We start from the raw sequence: 20,540 nt of genomic DNA, 5'->3' as shown, positions 1-20,540 counted from the left end.
TTACTAAACCCTTGAGCAGTAAAATATCTTTTAAAAAAATTAAATTAACTTGATTTGTTTGATACATGAAAGCAAAGCCTTGGAAACAAATAAGTCAAAAAGTATAAATGAATTGTGATTTTCTGGTAATACCTTTATTCCACACAAGCCCACAAAACTAAACGCATGCCTTTCATAAAAAGAATGAAGGGTGTCTTCATTATTTTTTGGCTTTTGCATTATTTTATGAAAACCAATGAAATGAGTTTGTAATTAAATTAAAAGATTTTGAAAAGCCATAGAAAGATCTAAATCACATATTCTATTTAATACTTCTCTACCTTCAGTAAACTGTAAGTTCTGTTAGATTATGAATGTTTTGAATATTATATTATATTTAATAATCTTGTATTAAAGCATTTCTTAGTTATAGTATATTAAATTGTATTCTCTTTTTCTTTTTTATCACCTTAGGTACTGGAAATCTAGATGAGGTCAGTTTCTTTCTTCCTTGTCAGAGTATATTGCTGTAACTAGAATATTTAACATTTCTTATGAATCATTTTCCATTGGTATAAACCAGCAAATGAAAATTCTTATGAGTAATGGTGATGTATTTCCATTTGTAATCTCACTTCATCGAAAATGCTTGAGACATTAAACACCAATCATTACAGTGACTCAGAGTAATTTTGTGGCACTGAACACACACTTAAATCTGGATACACATCTGAAATATATAGCAGGATTTAAAATGAAATATTTTTGTGCTTTCTTTCCAAGTCTGTCTCTAAAAACAAAAAAAAGTTTTTTTAAACGAGCAGAATTTACATACACTTAAATTTATGCTTGTTTTACTGAGTGTTGGAGCCACATAATATATGTATGTTCCCTTTTTGAATAATTAAAACTAATCATTATTCATGTTTTTCTCAACAGGAACAAGACAGTGAAGGAGAAACATATGAAGACATGTATGGGTTACATTTTTTCACCTTGATATTTTCCTTCTAAGATGAATATAATGATGATCATGAAGGAGAGCAGAGGGACAGTCAACACTAGGAGGAGGGGAAAGCTGTACTGTTCAAATGATGGGCATGTAATCATAACCCTTAGTTCAGTACAAAGGATTAAAGATTCTTTTCTTGTCTGAGGATTTTGCAGAGGACTCTGTTAAAATGCCATTGTCTGAGAGGGCAGAGGCCCGGAGCTAGACCGCAGGCAGGGAATCACAGGCCAGGAATCTGTATTTCTTGCTCTCAGTGTGTCCTTGGGCAAATAAATTCATGTCTAGGTTACAGTGTCTTCCCTGAGGTAGTGCTTCACCTCCCAAGGGTGCTTTGTGAGACCATGTAACACAGCCCCAGATGCCAAAGTTTCAGCCTGCTAAAGTAGAAAGACGTTGAAAATAGTTCCAAAATGGGTTTCTGGGTAGCCCAGGACTAAGAAATTTCTTGGAAAATGAGTGAAAGCAGAAACGAATATGTTTATCTTATTTTGTCTTTTGTTGATTCACATATCTTAATTTTCTCTACCCAGTGCTTACTCGACTAATTCTGACTAAAGTTTCTGAACAAAGGTTTGCACATACAGACTTGTGGGTGCCCGTGTACCAGCGAGCATACGCATGTGAGAGAGAGAGAGAGAGAGATTAATACTATTCATGCCAACATGCTGTAAGAACAGGGCCTTATGAGCAGTGCCTTCCACTTGCTGGCACAGCTGTAAGGGAAGCAGAGGCTTTGGAGGGCACCCTCACTTGTGTGCCTCCTACTGGTCTGAAGAACACTCTCACACACCCAGGAAAATTTTGAGAAGCCTTGGCTTTGTGCCTTCATCTCTACTTCAGATACCATCCTCTGTCATGGGTAGAAGCCTCTCAGGATGGTGAGCCCTAACCCATCAATGCCAGAGGACGCTGAAGCAACCTAACAATCTTTATCCACAGAGAAGCATCCAAAGAAAGAGAGAAGAAACGGGAAAAGGAGGAAAAGAAGAGACTAGAGCTGGAGAAAAAGGAACAGAAAGAGAGAGAAAAGAAAGAGCAAGAAATAAAGAAGAAATTTAAAGTAAGAGCTTGCTGGCTGTTGGGTGAAAAAGTGAAACCTTTTTTTAGAACTTTCACACAAAAGGGGGCACCCTTTTTGAAACCTTAACATGGTTGGAGAATTACTCAGTCTTTGGTTTCTAAAGAGTAACTGCCTTCATAACAGTAATGTTGTCGTCCAATACACTCCTTTATCCCAGCACTAAAAATGTAATACAATGAAATCCAAACAAAAAACGGTGGCTTATAAGTTGGATAAAATCCAAATAAAATATGGCAGGAGCTCAGGAAATTTTATGTCGATTACTCAAACCCATCTTGGTTCTCCTCGTTACACATTTCATGTTAACCTACACGCAACAGGCACTTGGGAACACACATGTCTGTATCCCTGTGGCATGAACGACAGGGTGCCAGGGGCAAAAGTGTCTCTGGATTAACCAGACTGGTCTCAGGATAAAGTCCTCTGAGCTACTCTAACTGCTGGTATCCAGACCTTTTTACTTTATTTTAAGCCTTTGTACATGTTGACTTCTGATACCCGCTGTTTCTCTTCCTTCTTCATCCACCAGGATTTCTGACCTCTCTCTTCTCTGCTTTCTAACTTCTAATTATGTGACTTCTGTTACTACCGCCACTAACACTGCACTTGCAGGCTCTCCTCTCTTGGCTACTCCATCTCTGGTGACATGGTCCATGTGGTGTAGGTCTGTATGTCGGCTGAGCTACAAACCTATTCTTCACTTTAAAAAGAATTCATATCAAGTTTCCTTTAAATATTTAATTCCTCCAGAACATTTAATACATGGTTTGGATTGTAAAAAATGTGATTTATATATAACTTCCCAGTATATGTATTATCATAAAACAAAGATTTAACAGCAGGGCATAGGGAAAATATAAAGCTTGGAGTTAGTTGAACAATGTAGATTCAAATTCTAGCTGCACGTGTGAGTTATGTGACCATGGGCTTACGTGTAAACTTCTCTGAACCTCAGATCTTATTTTTAAAGTGAGTAAATGATACCTCTCTTGAAAGTTTGTTATGGAATTAAATAAAATAATGCATATAAGTCATTGTATCTATTATAGCTTCTTGTTAAGTTTTGCTTACTGTATATAAGTAAAATTAACACTACAATATAAATATTAAAACATTTTACCCATACAGAATGTATGGATATCAATGTTTATATTTTTCAAGTAGAAAATATGAAAAATTAATTTCTTAAATGAAAATCTTTATAACACATTTTATGAAGAGATGGTTTATAGTTTTGAAGGGATTATGTGAAACATTTCCTTGTATTTCCTTTGGACAAATCAATTTTGCATTGTTTCACTCATTCATTCAAATGATACTCAAGTGATAAATATTGATAAGAAAAAATTAGGGCATAGAAATCATACCATCAAATATGAACTCAAAAGTTTGTCAAGACTGGGACTTCACATGCTATATTCCTTCTACAAAATGTTAATAGATATTAAAATTAAGGAAATGAAATAAGTGTGAGAACTGTTACAAAGCACCACATTTCATTAATTCTAAGACTAAATATTTCGCATTTTGAAATTCTGAAATTAGGATACATCTTAACATCATTGGCATATCATTTAAATTAAGCTGTTTTCTTTCTTTCTTAGTGGTACATAATTAATGATCTGTCTCACAATTTGTAGCAATACAACTTCAATAAAATAAAGTAGAGCTTATTCAAAAATCACAATGCATATTTGCATATCAAAAGATCCAAGAAGTCAGCTGAAAAGACACCAATTTAGGATTAGAAAATTAGGAGTTTAGGATGCATGGCCTCTAAACTAGATCATTCCCCTGCTGTCAAGAAACCACTGTACTATTCAGGATGTTAGTTTTAAAAACCTCACATAGTATATGTATGCTATTTTTTACTTCACAAATTTATTTCTAAACTATCTTGTTTATGGCAGGCAATGTCTACTCCAAGTTTACAGATAGACAAATACCACACAGTTTGAGAAAAGAAAAGAAAGCAAATGCTTTTCCCATGAGTACAAGCAACCACCACACTCCTTCTGCTGTTTTAGGCCTGCAGAGAACCATCTGCATAGAATAACTGCACAGAGCAAAGAGGAAAAGAACCTCTGCCTACCAAGCAGACCACCATCATACCCCATAAAAACATGTAGCACTCAGCATGGATTATCATACATACCAGGTATTCGGTTATAAGTGGCTTCCTCTGCAAGTCGTTCAGAGTTCCCCAGGTCAACAGATCACTACCCCTCTTTCTTGGCCCCCAAGCACAATGCTTACGCTAGTCCTGCCTCACCTCTGTGATTTTTCCCTAACCCCTGCTATAGGAACATTCACCAGGAATGACATTCATCCTTACCTTCTAGTTGAAAACTGTAAATGTTGGAAATAGGCTGGTTGGCAAGTGGTGGACATACTGTCTTTCAAAACCGCATTCCTTAAAGATTTTCTGAATAGTAAGGAAGCTTGTTGTGATTTTTTTTCCCTCTTTGCAGCTAACAGGCCCTATTCAAGTCATCCATCAAGCAAAAGCTTGCTGTGATGTCAAAGGAGGAAAGAATGAACTAAGCTTCAAGCAAGGAGAGCAAATTGAAATAATCCGCATCACAGACAACCCCGAAGGGAAATGGCTGGGCAGAACAGCAAGAGGGTCATGTGAGTGCACATTTTCCTGTAACTTCAAAGTGTTTCCTTTTTGAGCCAATGCAAATGTGAAAATTCTTCCAAAGCTACTCACAAGCATTAACTTGAGAGTATGTCAGAGGGTAGACAAAGATGGGAAGATTTTAGGTAGAGCTCCACCTTCCCCTCATCTGTGTTATCTTCTTAGTGGGGAAACATGTAAATATTTATATTATCCCAGGGAGGAGCAAAGAGCATTATGTTCTTCACTGATGTTAAAAGGCAAAAATGATTCATGTAAATCACTTTGGAATCTCGAAAATAGACTCTAGGTTTACCCCAAACCACAACCGCACAAGATTTGACGAAGGCCAGTGAAGAAACATGTGTCAATGCGGGAAGTCTATAAATCAGAATCGTGAGCAGAGGAATACAGGGAAAATTTAAAGAGCAAATGTGCAATTGGTATTTTATTCACAATTTCAAGACAGTTAAAGTGCAGTTACCTGAACATAAATCGTTCCCCTTTTGATAGATGGCTATATTAAAACAACTGCTGTAGAGATTGACTATGATTCCTTGAAACGGAAAAAAAATTCCCTTGGCGCTCTTTCGTCAAGACCTTCTGAAGATGACCAGGAAGTATATGACGACGTCGCAGAGCAGGCAGATGCTAGCAGGTATGTGTAAATACAAACAGTAGAGCAAATCAGACTGCCTCCCTGTCAGAGATGATGTATTTTAAGATACTAGAATTTTGCTTTCCATACTTCCTGCTGCTCTCTATCTCTAAACTAAATTACCATTTATAGTCATTTCTCTACGGGTCAAAAGTCACTTGAAACTCCACAGTCTTTTAGTTTACTCTTTGGTTGTATATATCAAGTACTACTTGAAATATCATGGGCCATTTGCTGGAAGTTGCCAAATGTGTTGCCAATCCAGAAGGCTGTTTTACAATATTCATTCTGATTTGATCTTAGGGATACGCCTAAAGTAAATACAATTTCATAAGATATGAAGCATGAAATATAAGTTAGCTCTGAAAAATATAAAACTTTTTGCTCTGAAGTCTCTAAGTCTAAATATATTTGAAAGTGTAACAGAAAAAAATGCTTTTTTTTACTACAGCTCTACTCTTTAAGTGTAAAAAAGTAAAAGCTCAATCCCCCGTGATCCCTGGGAATCAACTAAGGGTCCAACTTTCCGTGGCCCATTCATTCCAAGAATTATGGGAACACCTTCCTGGGGTGGAGGAACAGAACAAGACCTCCTTTCTGGAGGAGCCAAGAGTGGAGAGTGGCCATCTTGTCCTGCATCCCTCTTCTTCCCTTTTTCCCCTTCTCAGTTACCAGCTTCCTTTCTCCATGCCTCCTCATCTCTTTTTCCTAGCTCTGACCTTCCTTGCCCTTTCTTCTCCTTCCTTTTCCATTCCCCTTTTCTTTTTCATTCCTTCTTTCCTCCAATATCTCCCTTTCCTAGTAAATCCATGAGCCCTTCAAGTTGAAGGAAAAGGAGGAGGAAAATCTCCAGCACAGTGAGAACCCTCATTTTTCTATGCCCACTTTGTGTTATTGGGAAACCCTCACATGATCCCAAAACACATGATCCATGCTAGATCTTCACTTGGGAACAAATGTGTCTGCATTCTTCATAACTCAGGTTTCAAAGAAAAAAATGTTTTAATTATCAACCATTTAAAAAATGTAAAATGATCAAAATAGTAATATACTTATAAGATACATGAAGAATTAAATTTCCCTCTAATGGTCTTTGAACTCATGGCATCAATTATACTTCCGTTGCTTTCTGGAAGTTTTGTCTTTCTAAAATGAATAATAGCCTGCAATGCTTTCTTACCAGGTTATGACCATAAGTTATGCAACATATATCAAAGCATGCAATGTATGCACTGGAATTTACAGATCATAAATGGACCTTAGTAATAAGAAACACACTGACCTAGTTTGAGAGTGAGTAAATGCCAATTTTGGGGTCAGTTGCCATTCCAAATGGCCAAATTCTGAGACTTACAGAATTTTCTGGATATGAGTATGCATACCATGTATGTTATCAACATATATACCTTATGTTCATCTTTTATCTCTTAAAAAAAAGCATTTCCCTTATTATTTTGGAATTAAAGAACCCCAGTTATATTAAGAAATGACATATTTACACTATGAACATACTCAAGAAAAAAATAATAAATCCACAAAAAAGGGTTGATATCCTTAAAATGAAACCTTATTTACCATAATAGGTGACTATTTCCCAAAACTAATGCTATTACCATCTCCATTTTGTCTAGTCCATACATATTGCAACTCTAAAAGACATCTCTAGTTAGTAAACATGTAGCAGGAAAAGAATCTTCTATTTAGTAGAATGGGCTTGGAGGAGGTGTGTGGTTTTAATGCTCCTATCTTAAAAAAAGATAGCACCACAATATTTACTGGTATCTATTCCTCCCATATGCATATTTAATAAGAAAATGAATGAGGAGACATCACTTCTACACAAGTGTTTTTTGAAACTACAGCTGCTACTGGCAGAGATCTCATAACAGAACATGCTTTGTCCTTAGTAGAACAAAGAAAGATGCTGAGTATAGCTGGCAGTCTGTCCTGGCAAGAATAAGAGAAGGCACCGTCCTCTCCCCCTCCTTCCCCCTCCCCCAGATGCCTCTTGGTTCCTTGCACTCTTTACTGGCTCTTTCCCGTTTCCTCCGGGGTAAGGCGAGCTGCCTGAGCACTTCAGACTCTGAGCACACAGGAAGCTTAAAGGCACAGGTCCTGACGGCTGTTTTCCTTTTCTTACCAATTAAACATTTTTTGTAATAAATATGAAATGTTCAACAAAAGGAAATTACAAGTGGAAATACCATTCCTCCGTCACATAAAAAACTTCCTTCTATGTATGTTTCCCAGCCTTTTCCCTGCCACTCACCCTTTGCTCTCTCCCTTCCCTTTTCCTTTTCTCACACTCTCCTCTCCTTGCCTCTAGTTTGTCTGACAAATGGTTTCTATTCCAAAGAGCCCAGTGTATGAAATTGGAGAATGGCTCTAGAAATGAAATAATGTATGGTGGCTTTGCTCCCGATGATTATAATCCCCTTCTTTGGGAACTGGGTATGAGAATCTCCAAGATAGAATATATTTTATTTGCCAGGGGTGGCAATCAACCAAAGCAGCAATTTTTCACATAATTCTAACAGCTTGCTTCATGCTCAAAGGGAAATGTCAAAGACAACAAATGAGAAAATAGTTTGTAAGCAAGTAGAGAATATATTTAAACTTCATCAAAAATCAATTCCTTATTTATATATTAAGACATTTAGAGCATGTTTTTCTACAAAGTTCCGTTAGCAAGAGAATGCTTCTATTTCTAGGTTAACTTGCTTCATACTGATTTCTATTATTCTGAACTTGAGGTTGAGGAATCAGATGTGTGTAATTAGACAGTGTGATTGTAATATCAGACTGATATCTGTTGCTGGCAGATTATCCAGAAGGCAAAAAAGGGACACAGGGAGTGCAGTGAGGTGTAGCCAAAATGACATACAGGAAGCCAGGATGCTGAGGCTCTTAGCTCATGGCTTCAGCTGATTAAAAGTGGGCTTGGTCACGTCACTTAATTCCTCAGAGAGTCAGTTTCTTTTCTGCAAAATAAACTAGGTGACGTCTGAGATTGCTTTTAGTTCTCACAGTCTACACTTCCTTTGCGCCCACAGAACTCACATTTTAGAGGGGAAAATGAGAAAAAAAAAAACAGACGATTACAAAAGAGGAAAAATATAGAATCTTATAGAAATAAATAAAAAATGCAGAAATCTGGATTTAGAGATTCAGGAGCCACACTATACAAAAGCCTCCTGAAGAGAATTTCAAAATTTTTTAAGTTCTCTCTTTGAAAAAATGTAATCCTATTGGTCTAAGAGTCAAATGCTGTGATTATAAGATACTGAAAGAAAACTGGATTTAATGCAGTAGTGGTTCTGGAATAATACTCTGTCTTTTTTAATAAATCCATCTATGGAATAATATAATACTGTACAATCTGAAAACAGCGTCATGGGAAAATGCTAGAAACAAACCTTATGATTGGAATACTTTATGTAGTACTGAATCTCACTTGATTCTTATTAGGCTTGTTTTGTTTTGTTTTTTGCTTTGTTACTACTCATCTGTTACAATAAGGAACAACTTTTCTTTTCACATATAACATCTGATAACTTTTTTCTAATTAAAGTATGGTTGACTTACAATATTATATTAGTTTCAGGTATATAACATAGTGATTCAATATTTTTATAGATTATACTCCATTTAAAGTTATTATAAAATATTGGCTATATTCTCTGTGCTGTACAATATATACTTGTAGATTGTTTATCTTATACATAGTAGTTTGTACCTCTTAAGCCCCTCGCCTGAACTTGCCTCTCCCCTCAACCTGCTGTTCCTTCCATCCCCTTGCTACTGGTAACCACTAGTTCATTTTCCATATCTGTGAGTTTGTTTGTTTTGTGATATTCATTTGTTTTATTTTTTTAGATCCAGTATATAAGTGATAACGTACAGTATTTGTCTCTCTCTCTCTGACTTATTTCACTGAGTATAATACCCTCCAGGTCCACCCATGTTGTTGCAAATGGCAAAATCTCATTCGTTTTATGCCTGAGTAACATTCCATTGTGTATGTACACTGTGTCTTCTATATCCATTCATCTGCTGATGGAAACAGATTACTTCTATATCTTGGCTACTGTAAATAACATACTGATAACGTTTGACTGGACTGTTATTTTTCTTTTATATAACTGTTCAATATATGTACTTCTTTTTCTTATAGCTAAATAAATTATATTTTAATTTAATTTGTCTATTTTTTTTCCGTAGCCACAGTCAGAGTGGAAGTGGAGGTAAGCCACACACTTTTATCAGCAGTTTTCCAAGTCTTCGATGTTTTTGTGTAAATTGACAAAATGCTTTCATTTGCAGATAATGAGGAGGATCTGAATGTGGTAGAAAGAACACTGGACTAGAAACCAATGACCTAGAGTCCAGTCCTGGCCACTGAGTGGCCCTGACCAAATCACTTCTTTTCTTCCAAGTTTGTTATGGGTCATAGGGTGACTCCATTTCCAGTGTGCCCAGGGCAGTCTTGATTTTTGCCAATTGTCTGAGCACAATTATTAACAGTATCCCCCTTCACTTTCAGAAGTATCCTTGTTTGGATGACTTCTGTGGCCACCTTAGCTATGACTCCTAGAGACTCCTTGTTATCTCATCAACAAAATAAGGATATTTTACTAATACCTGGCAGTGCTAAACTTCTCATCCTAAAAATCAAATTTCAAGTTTATTGTACATCTTTCTGTACAGAGAAGGCACTCAAGAAGCATTTGTTAAATAAATATTTGTCAAATAGCAAGATTCCTAAGACTGTGGGACAACAAATCAAACAAGAAAGGATTTAACTTTTAACTTTGATGAAATGAATTAAAGAAATGAAAAGTCATCTTTCGTGCCTTTGTTTCAGCTCCTATCAGTGTTTACAAATTCACCTTTCATTTCCTTTGCTTTTCTTTACTTATATCTTGATCAGTATCTTTTTTCTAAATGTCTCCTCAGTATTAATTAATTTTTTGCTTATCACCTTCTCCCTCCTCTTTTTCCTCAATAAGTATTTAACTCCATTGCCTATTTAATTTTACTTTTTCTCATAGTTATTTTCCCCTATTCCTTTCCTCAGCAGTGCACAGTACTCTTTATCATCCCTCATTTTTTTGTTACCTTTCAGTTCGAAGAATTCCTTATAAAACAATTTTTTAAAACAATTAATTTATCTACTATCTTTGTGAGAGTGGGAAAATAAAGGTATTTTTTAATTTAAATAGTTGATATGAAAGAGGAGTGCTTTCTGCGGTTAAATATGACAGATTATCAAATTTTGAGTGACCGATTGTGACCAAATTATAAAATTAACAGAAGATTTTTACCCCTAATTCAAATGAAGGGATGTTCCCACCTCCCCCAGATGATGATATTTATGATGGGATTGAAGAGGAGGATGCTGCTGACAGGTAAGAATAATCAGCTAATTGCCTTTCTGCAAAATATTGTGTAGACTGAAATTTAGTTTTGATTTCCAGTTAGAATAAATAGCAGAAAATAATGTTTCCTGTTACATTACCAAAAATTATTTGAATGTTTAATTAACAGCCGTAGTAAATCAGGAAGTGTAACTGCATTACACTTCAAGTGGTATATTGTTTGGAAGAATCTTGACAACCATGTCAAAAGAAGAGAAATGAAAAAGGGTTAAGGGGATACAGGTGTTGCAGATTGTTTTTCAAACTTTTCCCAATCATTTATTTATCAGTCAATAATTTATTTCTACAACCATCTCTAGAGAGTCTGTCAGTTGCATGGCTATCCTTTGTATAATAATCAAGGTTGTGGGCAGTCCAAATAAATTGAGGTCATATGCTATCTGTAGCAAAACCAGTATTGAACACTTAATCCTTTAGGTGTTTAAACTTTTGAAATGGTGTATTTTAAAATTTAAACATGTATTTAAATTTTTTAAATCCACTAACTACTTAATCTTAATTATAGTAAAGCCAAATTAATGTTTAAAACTTAATCCTGACTTAGCTTGCTGTTTTAAGAACCAAGAGAAATCCACCAAGTAGAAAAAATAGCTTACCTGCTTCTTACCTAGTAGCAGCAGTATTCAAAGACCATGACCTATGTACTTAATAGCTTTGTCTTGTTGAATACAGTGAGTAGCTTACTATGTGAATAATCAATGCAGAATAATTATAAAAGCTCTGAATGTCCACCCAATGTCTTCACATTCCACTGATGATTCCATTCTGATCAATGCCTACGTGCTCCAAAGCTCCATGCCACAGGTTGAAGAGAAGAGTAATACGTGGTCCTGGGGGATTTTGAAGATGTTAAAGGGAAAAGATGACAAAAAGAAAAGTATACGAGAGAAACCTAAAGTGTCTGATTCAGACGATGAAGGTTCATTGTAAGGATCCACCAGCCACCAAAGCCAGTGCACAATAACGACATTAACTTTAATTTAATCAAATGCTACTAATATTTTGTAACCAATAACCAAATTCTGACGGGCTTAAACCATGTTAATGATTTTTTTCATTAGTCTCATTTACTGTCACCCTTAAACTCATGCATTCACATAAGAAGAGCAGTGTTGAAAAACCATCATATGGTTCAAAAATATATTTTGCTTTCCATTCAAACATGCACAAGTGAACACACACACCCTCACACACTCATACACACTCACTCCCTCCATTTAGTAGGACCTTTTTTAACTGAGCATCACATCTAAAAGCTCACAATTCCAGTGCCACATTTTATTATATAATTTAATATGTTGACTACTCTTCAAAATATACATTCTCTATTAAAAATTAGTTTGCTAGAAATAAAGGACATAATTTGGAATTTCTTTTCTCTAAGCACAGTATTCAAAGTCTTTGTAACTCTGTTTCACAATAGTGATATATTAATTCTACTTAATGTATTTATCCTATACTAAAATTATTTGAAATATTTTATTAATTGTATAAGTAAAACTAAAGCATAAATTTTATCATTCCATCCAAAAATAACCCTTTAGTGTATGTTCCATACATATTAATTTGAAGGATCTTAATCACACTTGCTGATTCAGGATATTCCCATTGTTTTATATGTGCTTAACAGATTCACCACTTTTAACTGAAGTCTTTTTTTTTTTTTCCCACGGTGCTGCTGGCTTTTTATTTCCTTCTTGAGTAAAAAGTTGCAACATTGGTGCCCTTGTAAACAGACAGAACTGTGACTCCCAGTTCATCCCAATCTGTCTCAAATTATAAAGTGGATTGCAGGCATTTTAGAGAGCCCTATCATATATTTTTTTAATTTTAACTTTTTTACATTTTTTATTGAGTAATAGTCATTTTACAATGTTGTGTCAAATTCTAGTGTAGAGCACAATTTTTCAGTTATACATGAGCATATATATATTCATTGTCACATTTTTTTCTGAAGTCTTTATAAGGTGTTAATTCCACATAGAATTCCTGATTTTAAACCCTTTTGTGAGACACTAAACAACACACAATAAACAAGACACTTTATAAGAAAACAGGACAAATCTTCTCTTGATGTTGCATTACTCAAATACAGTCCTTACTTAGCAATAAAAGCAGAGATTATTTTTTTCTGCTCTAATTGCACAACAGCTAATTCTGATTTCAGATCACTTGAACTAATGACCTCTCACACTTCAGTGTAACTATGCACCGTTTTCCAGTGGTGTGTGTCTGTGTGTCTGTGTGTCTGTGTGTGTTTAAAGTTCAGAAAGTACTAAAAGCAAGGTCTTTTTTCTGTTTCAACTAAAAGCCACCCAACCATGATTTCAGATCACTTCTATTAATAAGCTCTCACTCTCAAGTTCAATAGGTATTCCTCTCTTATTCACCATTCTTCTGTTTTGGGATATGTATGTACGTATTGGGGAAACATGGTGATACCAAAGATTTCTATGACCTTTGTTGATTTTGATGTTTCATTTCTATTCACTGAGTCAAGTAAACAGTTTTGGGCCTGAACTATGCCACAATGACTCCAAAATATTGAGTCCATTTGATTTACTCTGATACAATAATATGCCCAGACTTCATAGAACAAACCTGAAAACATTGGTCCAAATGCTGTGGGCTAAACAAACCACCGGATGTCTTGACTCTTGACTTTTTTGGCCAACACTGGAGTTCAAAAAGAGTTTTGCTAAATTACAAATTGATGGACAAAAACTTGAAACTTAACAGAAAAATGGAGGATGAGAAAGGGATGATAGTCAACACATTAACTAGCCTTTACAAGCCTCCGGGCTGTTACGTATTCCTGCCTCTCCTAAATAAAAGACTCAATTTCTATGTTTACATTGATCTGATTATAATTGTGTTCTCATTTTTCTTTTCAGTTTCCCTCCTCCTCCTAAACAAATGGGTATGTAATACAAACTAATTGTATATTTTATATTTCATTTCTTGCAGATGGGGTAGCAGAAAGGATTAGCTACAGTCTAGATATCTGAATTAAAGTCCTGACTCTGAAAGTAATGAACTGTGTAACCTTGTCAAGTAACTGCACCTGGGGTGCTACAGTTTCTCAGCAGTAAAACAGTAGGAAGAGGAAATTTTAAGATATCAATGGTTTTTAAACAGTTCTTTCAGATATAGGGATCATTATGAAGAAAGTGAGCATGGGTGGACGCCAATTCCCCGTGGACTCCCACCCCAGTTCAGTCAGAGCTTGATATATTGGGCTTCTGCATCAATATATGCAGTTCCTAAAAACACCCCAGATTATATGCCACCAAGGTCCTTCTAAATCTAATTTTTTAAAATTTTTTTAATGTATCATTTATATTACATTGGGAAGTATTCTGCTACTAAATGTAAACCAGTTTCTCCTTCATACAGTTTTGATCAGTTTATTGTTTTACCCCTGCTGAGATAGATCTTTAAAAGATTTTTCTACAGTTTGCTTTGAGCAAGATAAAGTGTGTCACAAGAATCTTCAGGGGCTTTCAAAAAGTTTATTTGAATGTATAAATAAATTGAAAGAGCAAACCCAACACAACGGTAATCTATTCTTCCAGACTGTTTCTCTGACTTTGTTTTCAGTTGTCAATTTGAAAATATGTGAGGCTGTAACTCAAATTGATCAAAACTGATGATGAGCTTATATCTTAATCTATAATTTTCCAAAATATTCAAGAAATTTAGCTCCATGAAAAGTAGGTATTAAAATAGAACAGATGTGATCAGCTGAATAAAAAGTGTGGTTCTTGTTTTAACTTTCTTTCGTTCTCAGGTGTGTCTTAACTGCATGTGCACGGAATAGTCATTTTTCCCCTTCTGGAAACCAGTGATCTGCCATATTTTTTAACATATTTATTATAGTTTCTCCATATAGCTGAGCAAGTTTATCCTGTGAAATTAATTGACCTGTATGGAGGAAAATACACACATATATCTATTACACGTATGTACAGTATATATATATGTATATACATAGAGAGAGAGAGAGGAATTTTTAAAGGAAATCAAATCCTCACCACTACCAGAGAACATTTAAACTTTCTGTGATAATCGTTCCTCAAAGCATTTGTACTCTCTTCAACTCATCTCTTCAACCTAATTTGCTGTGGAGCAACTAAATAGATGCAGAGAGGAAGCATTTCTCCTGAATTTATTAACGAGAAGTATAGAAGGAAGAACAGTATCTACAGACTGGAAAAGCCATGAACCAGTTAAGGTCATAACAACTTTTCCACCAATACTGATTTTCCAAACCTGCTGGTATTAGAAGCATCTTTTATTTTAAGGTGATGCCACACATAATATTTTGCTTGTATTGTTTGTTTGCTGACGGGGAGGTAATTAGGTTTATTCATTGATTTCCACTTGGAGGAGGTACCAGGGATTGAACCCAGGACCTCCTGGGTGCTAAGCATGCGCTCTGCCACTTCAGCTGTACCCTTCCCCCGATGCCACACATAATATTGTGGTAAGGTAAAAGTTTATGAAGAGCAGATCAATGAGTAAAAAAGAAGGGTAGATAGATAGACAGGGACATAGACGTAGACTTGTGAATGATACGTATTTATCATAGCACCCTAATTCCCATAAAAATTTTTATTTTAATCTCTTCCTACTGCCAGTGGCCAGAAATGTTGTTTTGTTAGTCAGCAATCTGCTAATCCTGCCATTCAAAATATTTGTAGATCTTCAAATAACCTCAGTCACTGTTTTGAGGGTAGGTTTCTGATAGTGATGATTACAATCATGGTTACTGTTTTTTGAGGGAAATTTAAAGCAGGCATCAAGGGAGATAAGAACCTCTCCCTTTTAAGGTATAGGCAGTGCTTCTAGGAGAAATGTTCAGAAAGCCCAGGAAAACTTATTTTGTTGTCCCTAAAATAGTCTTTAAAAGCATCATTGAAACAACAAGGTCCTACTGTATAGTACAGGGAGCCATATTCAGTACATTGTAACTGCCTATAATGAAAAAGAATATGAAAAGGAATATATATATGTACAACTGAATCACCATTTTGTACACCAGAAATTAGCACAACATTTTAAATCGTCTATCCTTCAATAAAAAAAATTTTTTTAAACCATTGAATGCTCATATCAAAATTTAAACTAGTACTGTTTCAACATTTGATATTTTGTCTTTTGTTAGAAATGGGAGACGAAGTTTATGACGATGTGGATGCCTCTAATTTCCCTGCTCCACCAGCAGAGATGAGGTAATTAATATGTTCTCATTACAATGAAGTAATGAAAATCAGACTGCTCAAGAAAATTCAACTGGAATAAAACCCCAAAGGGATGCGTGTCTGCTGTGTGCGACCATTCACTCTGTCCTCCTCTCCCTGATCCCAGCTCTAACATCTCTGCCAGGTTTGTGAATGGATGGACCGCTCAGATCCTCCTCCTCCTTCTCTCTCTCTCTCTCTCTCTCCTCCCCTGCCTTTCTCCCTTCGCCTCCCCCTTCCCCATGGTCCTTCTTCCTGTCCCCTGATTATCCTCCACCCTTTGCTCACTGATGTCTGCAGTCCATTTATTCACTCATTCACTGGGAAGATATTTGAGACCCTGATCACAACTGATGTCACCAATTCATCCCTTAACTTCAGTTTTACTTTTTTTTCCCAAAACATTTGTCTTGAATACACTGCTTAGTTCATGTCTCAACCCTCATCCACCTGGTTCAAGCCTCCTCCATCCTTCATGAGAGAGAGAGAGAGGATTTGTGTTTTGAAAGGCTTTTTTAAAGTTACATCACTTTTTCACAAAAGCATTAGATTCTCAAAGGTTCCATTCAAAAAACAAATTAAAAAAAAAAGAGACAGTAAACAGGGAATAGTGACTCTTCAGCTTACCTAAGGCTCCAATTTAACTTTAGACAAAAATTGTAAGAAAATCTAAAATCAGTTAATACAAGAAGAGTACCTTTTGAAAGTTCTTTTGAAATAGAGAACAACGTGGTAGGATGCTTTTTTATACTCCAATAAATGTGTGAGATGATCTGATACATACTATATATAAAAGCAACAACACTTCCAGAAAAAAGAAAGATAAGTAGAAAGATCTTGAACTTGATTAGTTAGGGATGAAAGTAACATAAATGGAATACAGTAACTGCTGTCTTATGCGCTGTACTGGTAAAAACATGTGAGTGAACTCTAAGTATTTTTCACCAACATTGTTAAATTAATTTTTCAGAGCAAGAAGCAGTATCAAGATCAAAGAAACTGGTGGAAAAATATGCTGTTGTTTATATATGAAAATCAAGTTCTATGGGCAAAACAAACCAGAAAAATGAAAGGAGATCATTCTCCCTTTTCAGTTCCCCTTGAAAGGACAATCTCATCTTCTTCACTGATATGTGGTTTTAATATTTCTCACCACCAGGAAGATGCTTCTATCCCTGACAGTGTTTAATGGATTTTTCCATTTAATGCTGCTGTAGAAATGCCACCACATTCAATTAAATAGTTCTCTAGGGACCTGGAGTCACACGTTTGCTTTTTCTTTAAGCACAATAAACCCCAGCTGGTTAAATTTTATATGATATGTACTGTTTTCTTTCCCACTGCTTATTTTCAGAGTTTAAGACAATTGTGTGTTCCCTAACATAACATTTTGGGTTTTTTTAATTTTTAAGTTTTTATACAATTTTAAAGGTTACTTTCCATTTACAGTTATTACAGAATATTGGCTATGTTCCCCGTGCTGTACAATACATCCTTGAGCCTGACACCCGGTAGTTTGTACCTCCTCCTCCTGCACCCCTATGTGACCTCTCCCTCCCACCAGTAACCACTAGTTTGTTCTTGTTCTCTGTGAGTCTGCTTCTTTTTTGTTATGTTCACTAGTTTGTTGTATTTTTTAGATTCCACACGTAAGTAAAGCATTCTATTTTTTAATAAATTTCAATAAATTATTCTCAAAGAGGGCTTGTGGGGCATTTGTAACATTCATATATCTTCCGATTGCTCCAGAGTGCTAATCTGGGCCAGCAGTTCCACTACTGCCCAGGGTATCATAGGACGGAAGATACTGAAGGGCAGCGCAGGCCCTCGGGCAGCATACTGTGCTAACTCATTGGCCAGTGAATGAACTAAATTCTGAGAATCAAAAATTAAGACTCAAGCATTTTAAATAAATCAGTTACAAACAAAACTTTATCTTAGGTAATCAAAATAAAAATTAATATCAGTGTTTAAAATTTTTCAGTATTCACGCATATTCTGATTTTTAAAATTCCCTCCTGCAGAAATTCACAGCCTTTCCCTAACATCCATATTTGACCCTAGGGAATGGTTCTCAACTTTGGCTGCAAGTTAATAGTACCTGGGAGCTTTTAAAACATGTATGCCAGTGCCTGGACCCCACTCAGTCTAATTAATTAGAAATTTAAATTAATTTAATTTAATTAGAATTTCTAGGAATTAGACAAGGGCAGTGATGCTTTTTAAAAGCTTCCCAGGTGATCCTATATGTGGCCAGGCTAGAGAATTGCTACCTTAGACCTGTTCACCTCTCTTGTAACAGTTAGCTTTAGTCCAGTTGGTATCTTGAGATGTGACCCTGGCTTTATTTTTAGTAGGTATAAAAAATTAACAGATAGCTAAACTTTTTAAGCTATAAAAGTCAGTCTTTCAAAAAATGTTCTGTTTTTAAAAAAAGCCTTTTCTATGACATTGGCCAAGGCACTTAATTATCTAGGAAGGATTGGAAAAATATAAGGAGTTCAAGAATAGGTTGAATCTTATGAAACTGCTGCTATGTGACCATGTTTAAATTACACTTCAGTGATTTTATATCATTCAACATAATAGACAATCTCTTCTACTTTAACTCAATCTGTATTCTCTTGAAGAATCTATTCTGCCGTATGAAATGTCATCATTTATTACAATGAATTATTGAACTTGTAAGAAAAATAATTCATTGAAAATGAAATTTAACAAAACTGTAATGTTATAAACTAAGTGTCTATTATATACTATTCTTTTTATATTTTTAAAGCTAAATGCTGTTTTATGTGTGTTCTGCCATTCTAGTCTAGGAGCCAAGGCCAAGTCAGAAGAAAAAGACCTTAAGAAGCTAAAAAAGCAAGAAAAAGAAGAAAAAGACTTCAGGAAAAAATTTAAAGTATGTTTCACTTAAATATCATATGAAGTTCAAAGTGCTAATGAAAAAAATGATGATTTTTAAAAGTATAGTTATCAGTATCACAGTTATTCATCATGTCTTTATTTTCTCCAAAATTTTTTTTTATTATTTTTTAATGGAGATACTGGGGATTGTACCCAGGACCTTGTGTATGCTAAGCACTCACTCTACCTCTGAGCTATACCCACTCAACCCCCTACAAAATTTATTTTAGATATTTAAATTTATATTTAAATTTATTCCTATAACAAATTAGGCAAACTCTAATAAATGTACAATAGATATCCTGCAATAATCATCTAAATTTAGCTGTCCTTTGAACCTTGATAAGAAGATAATCTAAAAATAGAATGAATAAAAAAGATATAGTATATATATCATGGAATATTATTCAGCCACAGAAAAGGAGGAAATCTTGCCATTTGTGGATGAGCCTTGAGAGCATTATGCTAAGTGAAATAAGTCAGAGACAGAGACAAATACTGTGGGATGTAACTTAAATGTCAAATCTGGAAAAACCAAACTTACAGAAACACAGAGTAAAAAGGTGGTTATCCGAGGCTGTGGGTGGGGAGCACAGGGTGATGTTTGTTGAAGGGTACAAATGTTCAGTTATAAGATGAATATGTTTTAGGGATCTAATTACAGCATCGTGATTATAATTAGTAATGCTATATTGAATACTTGTAAATTCTTAAGAAAGTAAATCTCAAATGATCTCACAACAAAAAAGAGATGGTATTAAAAGTCAAAAAAAATGGTACTTACGTGAGGTGATCGAACCAATAGAACTAAAGGTATGATGGTTCATTTTGCAATATATGAGTGTGTCAAAGTAACACATGTACATCTTAAACTTAAAAATTTTTTTTATTTTAAAAATAATTATTGTATTAGCTTGATGAGGTTATGAATGATTTTTCTCCAAAAAAGTCTTTAATGTTCTTACATTATCTTTTGAAAACAAGGAACTATTTATTTAACAAAGACTTTCTTAATAAAGTTGTCAATAAATGAATTACTTTAATAGCACAATCAATCAATAATGTAAATGTTTTTCCTTACTTTTCCAGTATGATGGTGAAATTAGAGTCCTATATTCCGCCAAAGTTGCACTCTCCTTCACTTCTAAAAAGTGGGGGAACAGAGACCTACAGATAAAGCCTGGAGAATCCCTTGAAGTTATACAAAACACAGACGATACAAAAGTTCTCTGCAGGAACGAAGAAGGAAAATGTAAGTCACTGCTTACTCTTCACAGATGTGACACTCCAGAATTTAACAGCCAAACAAGTTTTAGTGATTACCCCTGTGTTTATTAACTCTTTTTGCTCCATGCTTTGTGAATTGTAGAGAACATTAAGAAATGGGAGATCTTGCTGTGCTGGAATCAGTGTATTTTATTTTATTTTATTTTTCATTTTCCACCTGCTATATTTGGCACTGAGATGCCAAGGTAATGCCAAGCTAGTGCTTCTGGAAATGCGGCCCCACAGCCCGCCCCTCCTCCCCAGCATCAGAAAACCCTTGTGCATGTATTAAAGTTGCAGTACCGTGAACCCACCCTTGACTTGCTGAGTCAT

The 20,540-nt window shown here is 35.2% G+C and overlaps 1 protein-coding gene across 3 annotated transcripts in view; it reads left to right on the top strand.

The window, feature by feature from the left end:
- The window catches only part of FYB1 (FYN binding protein 1), a 139,396-nt gene that overhangs the window by 107,029 nt on the left and 11,827 nt on the right, over window positions 1-20,540 (top strand). For 2 of the 3 annotated variants that reach the window (XM_011000633.3, XM_011000641.3), the window contains 12 exons: window positions 454-473; window positions 919-953; window positions 1,931-2,051; window positions 4,544-4,703; window positions 5,206-5,350; window positions 9,572-9,594; window positions 10,692-10,758; window positions 11,580-11,714; window positions 13,683-13,708; window positions 15,956-16,022; window positions 18,846-18,936; window positions 20,031-20,193. In XM_011000633.3, coding sequence (XP_010998935.2) covers window positions 454-473; window positions 919-953; window positions 1,931-2,051; window positions 4,544-4,703; window positions 5,206-5,350; window positions 9,572-9,594; window positions 10,692-10,758; window positions 11,580-11,714; window positions 13,683-13,708; window positions 15,956-16,022; window positions 18,846-18,936; window positions 20,031-20,193 — 1,053 coding nt within the window. The remainder of the gene's footprint in view (window positions 1-453; window positions 474-918; window positions 954-1,930; window positions 2,052-4,543; window positions 4,704-5,205; window positions 5,351-9,571; window positions 9,595-10,691; window positions 10,759-11,579; window positions 11,715-13,682; window positions 13,709-15,955; window positions 16,023-18,845; window positions 18,937-20,030; window positions 20,194-20,540) is intronic. The other variant, XM_064480258.1, reaches the window with a different exon arrangement.

This window comes from Camelus dromedarius, chromosome 3 (genome assembly GCF_036321535.1).
Source record: "Camelus dromedarius isolate mCamDro1 chromosome 3, mCamDro1.pat, whole genome shotgun sequence".
NCBI lineage: Eukaryota > Metazoa > Chordata > Mammalia > Artiodactyla > Camelidae > Camelus > Camelus dromedarius.
Note: the sequence above shows the minus strand (reverse complement) of the source record. Positions and strands in the feature narration are given on the sequence as shown.